The 9,588-nt window shown below is 32.8% G+C and overlaps 1 protein-coding gene across 1 annotated transcript; it reads right to left on the bottom strand.

The window, feature by feature from the left end:
• Positions 1 to 974: 974 nt before the first annotated feature.
• LOC125190320 (ATP synthase subunit gamma, mitochondrial-like) lies at positions 975 to 5,132 on the bottom strand. The gene is made up of 9 exons (XM_048087591.2): positions 4,911 to 5,132; positions 3,697 to 3,740; positions 3,438 to 3,590; positions 2,396 to 2,509; positions 2,185 to 2,312; positions 1,904 to 2,026; positions 1,685 to 1,804; positions 1,477 to 1,598; positions 975 to 1,298 (listed from the first exon to the last, which is right to left on the bottom strand). The coding sequence occupies exons 1-9, from the start codon at positions 5,009 to 5,011 to the stop codon at positions 1,229 to 1,231; spliced, it is 975 nt and encodes a 324-aa protein (XP_047943548.1). The 5' UTR covers positions 5,012 to 5,132; the 3' UTR covers positions 975 to 1,228.
• Between the last annotated feature and the right edge of the window lie 4,456 nt (positions 5,133 to 9,588).

Genomic DNA, 9,588 nt, shown 5'->3' on the forward strand with positions numbered 1-9,588 from the left:
CAAAATCGGCTCGAAAAATATGCGAGCTTTAGGGTTTCTCTCCGCTGATTGAAAAATGAAAGCAATGATGGTGAAGATGTTTTAGGGTGTGACATCGTCGTTTGACTCCAGGATGCAAATTTTCATTTGACCCTCTTAAATATAATAATTTGCTTTTGAAATGCTAAAATTTAGTAGTTCTCACTAATCTTTTATACAAAAAGTGGCGCATTTCGTTGTCTGACATCGACGACGATTAATCCTTATATACTTGGCGTCCGAGTCATTGAGTGAAATTTCAAAATAAAAATTATTAAGATAAGTCAACGACTTAGACGTCATGTAGACAAAAAAATTTGACGTACGTTATAGTGAAATCAAATAAAATATTTTATGTCAAATATGCAACTTGAGATAATTTTAATATGAATAATATTTCCTTTTCGTTACTCTCTCTATCTTGGTGGTCTATTTCCGTTTCATAACATTTTTATTGCTCACACATTTTGAATATTCACTTGTACAATTATCCCACCTTAAACTTTATTTTTGAAATAATATTCCACCCATCTTCTAATAGTGCATACCGGATTGTATCACGAGTTGTAATAAATGTTATAATATATTATAGTAGTACATGGATATATCGTATTGTACACGAGTTTTAACAAATTATCGGTTTGCAAGTCTGATAAAAAAAATGGGTAATAGATGAAATTATTCTTGAAGATGCTTTGCTAAGCCCAATAATAAAATCTATAGTGATTCCAATTTGATGATCTCCAAAATTGTGCAGCGTACCTGATTTAGATCACTTACACTAAACACACGATCACTATACTAAAATAATAACCGTATCAAAAAAGAAATGAGCCAAGTCGAATGGAAAAGGGAAAAAGGTTCCCTATAAACCACTCACACACACAACTACATAGACTACGGATGGTCGAAAACAAGCCATATAGCTTCACAACAAGAACAAATTCAAATCATCATTGAAAGAAATAAGAGCTCGTTCCATAAAATTTAACTGGTACTCAGCGGAGATCGTCGAAATTCAGTAACACTTTTCAAGACCATTAGATTACAAATAGATCTCACTGTCAAGCACAAACCAGTATCCCTTGCATGAAGGTAGCCAGGGGGTTATTTAAGTACCCGAAAAACCTCAAATGGAGGTATCGCGGAGGTATCGCCAAAAGTGCCAAACAAGAAATATTATTTCGTCAACGTCTCACTAGAGAAGCAATTATCCCTCCAATGCTGATGCTCCAGATATAATCTCTATCAATTCTGTAGTGATAGTCGCTTGACGAGTTCTGGTTGTAGACAAAAAGGAGCAATTAGATTGGTCGGCAAAGATTTGATTACTTTTTAACAATAGAATGACTGAAACGGAAAGTTTGGCTAGCATCGTTTTGGTGCATGAATAAACAAGTCAGCAAACACCCTCTTGGACTTTGTAGTTATAATAATGCAATGAGATAGGCATGAAACCTGTTATAAGTGAGGGTGAGGCGGTCAAGCATCTCTCCAGCATTTCTACTTGAGCTGTCCATTGCAGACATTCTAGCTCCCTGCTCACTGCAAGCATTTTCTAAGACAGCATTGAACATAACCTGAAGGACATTAAGAGTTTTAATATCGGGTCGAAAGTAGAAATCAGTCCTAGTCTTATTTATCGAACCCATATCTAACAACATACACATGAGAATTGGAACTCTGTCAGATTCTGAAGCACTTCTGACTTTGTTTCAGCACCTTCAACTTCATAAGAATCCAATAACCCAAGTTGACCCCCAGCTTCAGATTCTCTCTCAACAATCTATATCATCATTGGAAGGAATTAGCATGCAGCATGTATACACTTTCACGAAATGAGTTATCATAAAATTCGGTGACTTCAGTCGATGCAATAACTTACCTCAGGAGATAAAATAGTGGATACTGATGGAATAAACGAGACCACTGATTGGAACTTATTGTACACAATCCTTAGTGCATCATATTCTACATTCTTTAAGATGTCATCAGCAAGTACAGCAACCTGTACAGACCAGTAGTATTAGAAAACAAGAAGTGGGGAGAAAACATGAACCAGATTCCAGCATTAGATTAATTGGAAGTCTCTAATCTGGAAGATTGATATGATAGAGAGGCATCTACAGGGGGGTAAAACAAAAAAAAGCACGGAAAAAAGACAACCTGAGTATAGTTCAGAGGATTCTTCTGCAACTCGGTTAGGGCTAGCTCAATATCATTCTTGGAGTCTCGAACAAGTTGGGCCTTGGCTTTCTCACCCACAATAACATACTTGCATTCCTTGTCAGGACCTAAACCACAAAACTTATGGTTAATAGATTTTTTTTCTCTATAAGAATCGGGAAGAAGGAAGGGAAGGAGAGACAGAAGATACCAAAATTTAACTTCTTGAGGCCCCTGCTAACTTTCACTGAAGTAGAATTGATACCACCACACAGACCTTTATCGGAGGAAATTGTAACAACAACAGTCTTCTTCACATCAACACCTAATGCATCCAAACACGTGGACAAGCAGAATACAGAATGAGATCTTGTCTTTAAGGAAATAGGCACAAGTTAGAATTTATTTGTAGGAGATATTTAAGGGTTTACCAGCAGAGGAGATAAAGGCATAACAATTTCTATAGAGATTTGAGCATACCATTTATAGAAACAAAAACAGTATTGTGGTCTTTTCTTTTATGATCAAAGGATGTAAGATAAGCATTAAGCACTCGATAGGAGCATGCTAGCAGCCAGGTGAGTTAATCTATGCAGGAAATATCAGGCCAAAAAACTGTATTTTGACAAGGGCATTGTTATATACAGATAAATAGAGGATATATTTGAGACAAAAACAAATGGTGATCACAACAGTTAATGATTTTACAAACTCTTTGTCATCCGCACCAACGCTACTTTTGAGAGTTTTCTTGATGAGCTTATTGTAAAACCAAAACACATCATGCAAATGATGTGAATTAATAAGTCTTAACTTAAATAAAATATAAGGGCTTGGCAGGAACGGATCCTAACTCCAGATGAGTAAATGATAAAATCTGATGGAAGTAATCTTAATGACATCTAATGAATGGAAACATATTTTTTTAGGATGGCTAAGGAAGGTTTTAGCTCAATGTCATAGGTAAGCCGTGAGAAAAACGATAATGCGATGGTCTTGAGATGAATCCAATTGCTATCAAAACATATAAAACATATGATGATCTGAATTAATCATATTAATATTCACCCACACACTTCACAGATTTTTTAAAATATCATATTTTCCTAGTTTCCCCTAATGACAAATTCATGTGCAGAAGCCACCACCGAGTTTAAGTTAAACAAGGCCATTGTAATATGCAGAGTATATTTTGTAGACAGCATAATACACTGAACCCAATGAGAGACCAAAATATTTATACACAAACTTACTTGGAAGGTCACCAAGAAGAGCAGTGAATGGTTGCCACAGACCACGTGAGTTTTCAGTTTTTGACTGAATAGCTCGGAGCTTTGAAGCTGCAACCATCTTCATAGCCTTTGTGATTTTTTGAATATTTTTGACACTCTTCATACGATTGCGGACTGTAGATATGTGGGTTTTCCATCACAATAGTTCAGTCAAACAAAAGAGTCATAATAATTTGGTAACTGACTGATGATATCATCAGTGGTTCAAGAGTCATCATACCAATTTGAGTTGACACAAATCGAACTCCCAAGAAAGATTGATCCCTGTTGGCATGAAATTTGCATATTCAGTTAGAAGTAAAGATGTGAAAATTGATTATGAATATTATATGCAACTTTTAAAATGCAAACAAAGTGAAAATCTTGATAACCCATAAATAACATACGAGGGGTCGTATATACAGTAACAATTCTTCTATGTGTCAACTTAAGAGTAACATGTTCTTTATAAAGTATTCACTGCAAGTTCAATCACATGACTCGCATGAGGCCCATAGGTCCAAAATTGTTATAGGAGTAGTATTTATCTAATCAATGTAACCAGCTACTAATATTTTCTTTGAACCTATCTATTTCTTATAACTTTAGTACAGTAACAGTTAAATCCTGGTTTCAACTTTCCACCAATGCCCTTAGTCCATAATGGTGTAGCTCATTATCCTTCAATATATAATCAGAAACAACATATCCCATACTTTTAAGTATGATACCTATTGCTTTTAACTAAACAATTTTCAAAAAATATCCTTAGATGTAATGTTTCTCGGGATAACAAGTAACAGCTTTGATATATTTGAGTCGTGACTGATTATTTATAATATAAGATATGCTTCAGTCAAGGTTATAATAACATCAAGAGAATGATTTCCATCTTAGACACACGCCACTGGTCCAACATAATAGACGAGGCCAAAGGGAAAAACGTCAGGAACCCCATTAAATCTGCACATTTCACAACTTTGTAACCCGTCAAAACAGGAAAAAAATTATATGTCCACTACCCATAACTACAAACACAACCAGAGATGACAAGAGAATAAGCTAATACAACTATGAGCTTCATAAAACACTAGCAATCAGAGACAATGAAGGGAGGCAATTAAGCTGCAAGAGATGCCGCATTGAGTGATTTGTAAAACCAACACGTTGTACATTAGCTGCAAGAGGTGCCGCATTGACACCAAGTCTTCTGCTTTACAAACATAACAGTAAAATTAACACAAATTCACACTTAATAACGCGATAAAGAGCAAATCCTATACCCCTAACATTGGTTGAAACGGCGAAGAATGGCACAAATCCAAATGAAGCTACAGCCGAAACTGATGCTAAAACGGAATCAACCAAACACGCGCGCGCGCATATTTATTATCATCGACAACAACAACAACACATTCAGAAGAAAAAGTGAAAGCAAAACAGATCGCATCGTACTCCGAAGGAACGATAGACGAGCGGAGGGGATTGATAGGGCGGGGAGAAATGATAGGGGCGGCGATCCGCCTGCCCTCGCGTCTCAAAGCAGCCATCGCCATTTGTAACTCTTCAAAATTAGATCGGAGAAAATTCGAGCTCTAGGGTTTCTGTTGAAAATGGAAGAGGTGAAGACTGGTAATGACTAGTTCTATCGTGCACGACGTCGTTTGACTCCGGATGCAAAATGCTAGTACTAGAATTGAGGGATATAATTCAATAAAATAAGAGAAATAAATTAACTGAAGTGTAATATGTAGTCAATAGGTTTAAAATAAAAAAGTGAATTAATATTTTAGAACGAACTAAGATGATAAAAATAAATTAGTTTTTGGGAACAAATGAAATATTATGATCTATGAGAGTATGGCCTTGACCCACCACTTATCCACTCATTCCATTTATAAAATAATTCATCTTTTATAATTTTGATTTATCCATCAAAATTAGTTATAATTTTAGAATTTTTAATATTATTAATGATATGAGTTTTATTATTTACTAATATATTTGTAATTATTTCTTCTCTATTTTTTTCTCATACTTTATTGATTTTACATTAAAATTCATGTTATTCTAAAAGATTAGAGTGGATTAACTAATTTGAAGATGATTTCTTGAGCCCAACAATAAATCTTGAAGGTCCCAATTTATCCAAAATCAAAGGCCCAAAATATTCCGTCTCCTTCCTCACAAACAACAATGAAAAAGCTATATATAGTAGCTGACCAAGAACAATCGACTGGCGGTAAGGATTACTATGGCAAATCCTAATCCATCTTCTAACACCTACACACTTAATAATAATTGACACCATCACTCGTGTATGTGTGTATGTATTAGGAGATGGATTAGGATTTGCCGTAGGTGATCCTCTCCGATCCACTGGAGACCTTCGTCAACTCCCACTTTGTGCAAAATTCATCACCCATGTTGACGATGAAACGATTTTCAATATAAAAATGTTTTATACTGAAATCAATTCGTCCATTTATATATCTGGATTGGCCGAACAATAAAAACAAAATTGAGGTGTCGAACTGGTAATGAAAGTCAATGGGATATATAAAATGGGCCCATCTAATGTGTAATGTGTGGATTATTTTAATTGGGCTCTCAAAATTTGGGCTTCATAATTCAATAGCCTTCACTTGACCAAAATTAATAAGTAGGACTATACGATGAATTACTCTAAATCATCAATTCCCAAATACAAAAATTTAAGATGTTAATTTGGAGGTCCAAACACAAAATCTGTTTAACAGAGTAAATGTGCACACAATTTTGACTTGAAGTACATTGGAGAGATCTAGCATTGTGGTGGTCCCAATAGACATTGTGGTTTGATATCACGATCGCTTTATACCACTTTCCTAACATATTCAATCATATATATGGATTATATAAATTATTCAACAAAATCTTCGATTTCACGAGTTCTATAGTTTTTCTCATTTCTTCGTTAGCAGTCATTAAATCATGTGATGTGTCATAGAATAGTTATATGCTAATAGTGATTCATAATAGATCTCAATAATGAAATAATTTATCTTGAACATATGCATATGTCCAAATTTTCTTAAAAAGAATAAAAGTGTACCAAGAGATAAGCATATGCTTATGTCCAATTTCCTCCTAGCATCTCAAAAGTTCTACGATTCCAATTCATTTTAACACTTCAATAATTTAATTTTAAAGAAGAATTAATTAATTATATTCTCAAGAAATTAATAAAGACTAAGAAAATATTTAGCGAAGACTTCCAAGTCAATCCTAATAATTCCAAGTGGCAAGGACAGTGGACAAAGAATTTGATGCCAAATAGCCCATCATTTGATGTCACAAACTCAATTATTACCCCTTCCAAGTATTTCAAAGTGGAATAAAAACATTAAATTAGGATATATTTTGATGTCCTTTCCTCTAAGAAAAGCTCTTCATGTTTTGCTTAGTATGAAAATAATTGGCTAACATTAATTGCTTTTTCTTTCATCTAACGTTTAGATTTTGGATGTTTTCTCATAATTGTCATTCAACTCATAATAATAGTAATAAAAAAGATAGGAAACTAGTTTTGGTGAATTGGTATACACTATAGTGATGCTAGAGGCTAAACTCACTGCGGTATTTTGGGCAAGCAAATTTAAAATTGATTCGGATGAGCTGTTGTTGAGTCATTTAAATTGATTTTATATGTGACGTATTTGATTCATATCAAAATGGTTAAAGTCTTTAGAGATAATTTTAATAATTGTGTAAATGTCTCTGTTATAAATTTCAAAGGTTTTTATACTTTGCGATAAACAAATACTCCACTATACTACAAAAAATGTTACGTACTCCTATTTTATTTCAGCTGTGACACCGAAGTAGTGCGTTGGTTAAAATTTTCCACAAATTGTCACTAAAAGTTATAAAACCTAGTATATATTAATATTTGAATATGTGACGAATATATGGTCGGAATATAAAATGAGATATCAGATTCAAACAAAAAACTAGTTTAAGAAAAAATACCATGACATTTCATACTCAACTACTCAAGTATAACTAAAAAAATATTGTATACAAATATATAACAAACATATCGCTTAATCAAAAGTGATTAAAAACGCATATTTATTGTAATTTGAAATAAATTTAAACCATAAACAGTTCTCATATTTACTGTGTCATCTCCTAAAAGCTGAAACGGTTTAATTAATTGTTACTATCATTATGTGTTTGTCAAAATAACTATTAAGGCACATGTCTATCCTTGTCGATAAATAGTATTGGATCAAACGAAAACTAGAACTTTTTTTACGATATATTTTATATAACATGATGAAACTTTGTCAACCTAATAGCGACCTAATTTATGGCCTAGTAGTATTTTAGAAGTAATAAATATTAAACAAAATAATAAGGATTTGGAAGAACCCTATTGCATCTAACGTGGACGTCTCTATATGTAACTATGTGGTGACAATTTAATGTGAATCAATGACTTATCCGTTATCATTCAATTAGCCAGCAATATAACCCCCTTTTAAGGCGAGAGACTAAATAAATACAAAATATATTGTCATAATATTTGCCCATTTTATGCAATAATGTTGTACTAATAATTAAATAAAACAAATTTATACATGACATTTCAAAACCTTTGTAATACTCTCGCGGATATGTGACCAACGAATTAAAATGTTAATCATTTTTCCTTTCTTTCAAATGTATAATTTAGAGAATGCGCAAAAATTAGATGTCTGGATTATCATAAAAGATTAAGAGACTTTAGAACTAGCTCAAAAGTAGTGAGTTTTTGTCACAATCAAACTATATGTATTAGTTTTAAATTACCTTAATATGATTATTAGACTGTTAAAATTTCTGAATAATTGGAAGACACGACTCGTAGCTGTATATCATTATCTATATATCCCAGAATATATATGTAGGGTTTCAAAAATAGCATATTCTTGATATAAAAGCATACGTATAGTCCTTTAATTTCATATTTCATATCCACAAGAAGAAATGGAGTAATAAGGGAAACTAGCAAGCACCTCTAAATTTGTCAAATCTCGAATAATATCACATTTTGTGATCCAAATCATAGCAACTTCATTTTCTACAATCAGAAAATATATATTCTACTTCGTGACCACTTTAACTCTATAAATTCATGTATTCGTATCAATATTAGATAATGTTTGTTTATTCTGTACGTACTATACCGATATACATAACGTATTTTGTATTTAATCCCAAAAGGAAGAAAAGTAGCGAATAATCACAAGTTTTTTGTTTTAAAAAATAAACCCAACATAATACTCCACTATATAAGAATGAATTTATATTTTAATTTATTATTAGATTAAATAACCATACTTTCACCAATTGATATAATCAATCCGCATATAACAACTTAACACACCTAATCAAATACTATCGTTTACTTATAAGGTAAAAGCATCAACCACATTTCCCACCAAGTGTTGTATCACTGTCAAACAAACGAATTTTAGTAAACAATTTGTTGCGTAAGTGGGTAATATTCTATGCCTTTCTGTGCGCAATGGAATTATTCTAATCTCTAATCATCCATTTTGGAATAAATGCCAAAAAAAGAAGAAAAACATAAAAATCAAGATACTAGAAATAAAGAAATGAGTGGCAAACACGACGTAGCCACGGTCCCAATAAAATTAATAAAAACGTTTTCAAAAGCATCCGTTGCACCGAGTCCCACGCGCGTGGCCTGACTTTGAATTTTAACCCCCAACCAACAACTAGTTCTACTTGGTCTACTCAATTTTAAATATAAAATTGAAATGTTATAATTGTAAAATGACCCCTTAGCTATTCCAAAACGACACTTTGCGAAGATTTTTCATTTATAAATTGGATCTAGATGTAGGGACTTTAATAGTGCTAAACACACGCCAATTAACATGCATGTTTTAATTAATTTTATTAAGTATTAAAAGTATATTTATTTAACATGACACACTTCCCTATATCGGATGGAATATGGCCCTTATTCAACGTCCATAAATTATTTAACATAACTTTTTAGTGGTTAATTTTTTTTGTCATCTATTGTTAAACAAAATTTCACTACTATATTACGTTAATTTGCATGGAAATGCAATGC

This window comes from Salvia hispanica, chromosome 5 (genome assembly GCF_029641045.1).
Source record: "Salvia hispanica isolate PSC_SH4W2 chromosome 5, Shi_PSC_v1, whole genome shotgun sequence".
NCBI lineage: Eukaryota > Viridiplantae > Streptophyta > Magnoliopsida > Lamiales > Lamiaceae > Salvia > Salvia hispanica.

Bases quoted from the DNA above. Each gene is read 5' to 3' on its own strand.
- LOC125190320 (XM_048087591.2), bottom strand. From the start codon at position 5,011: ATGGCGATGGCTGCTTTGAGACGCGAGGGCAGGCGGATCGCCGCCCCT. The intron at 3,741-4,910 runs GTACGATGCGAT...TCATGCCAACAG, and splicing joins TCGTCTATCGTTCCTTCGGA to GGATCAATCTTTCTTGGGAG. The intron at 2,510-3,437 runs GTAAGTTTGTGT...TGGATGCATTAG, and splicing joins TCTTCTTGGTGACCTTCCAA to GTGTTGATGTGAAGAAGACT.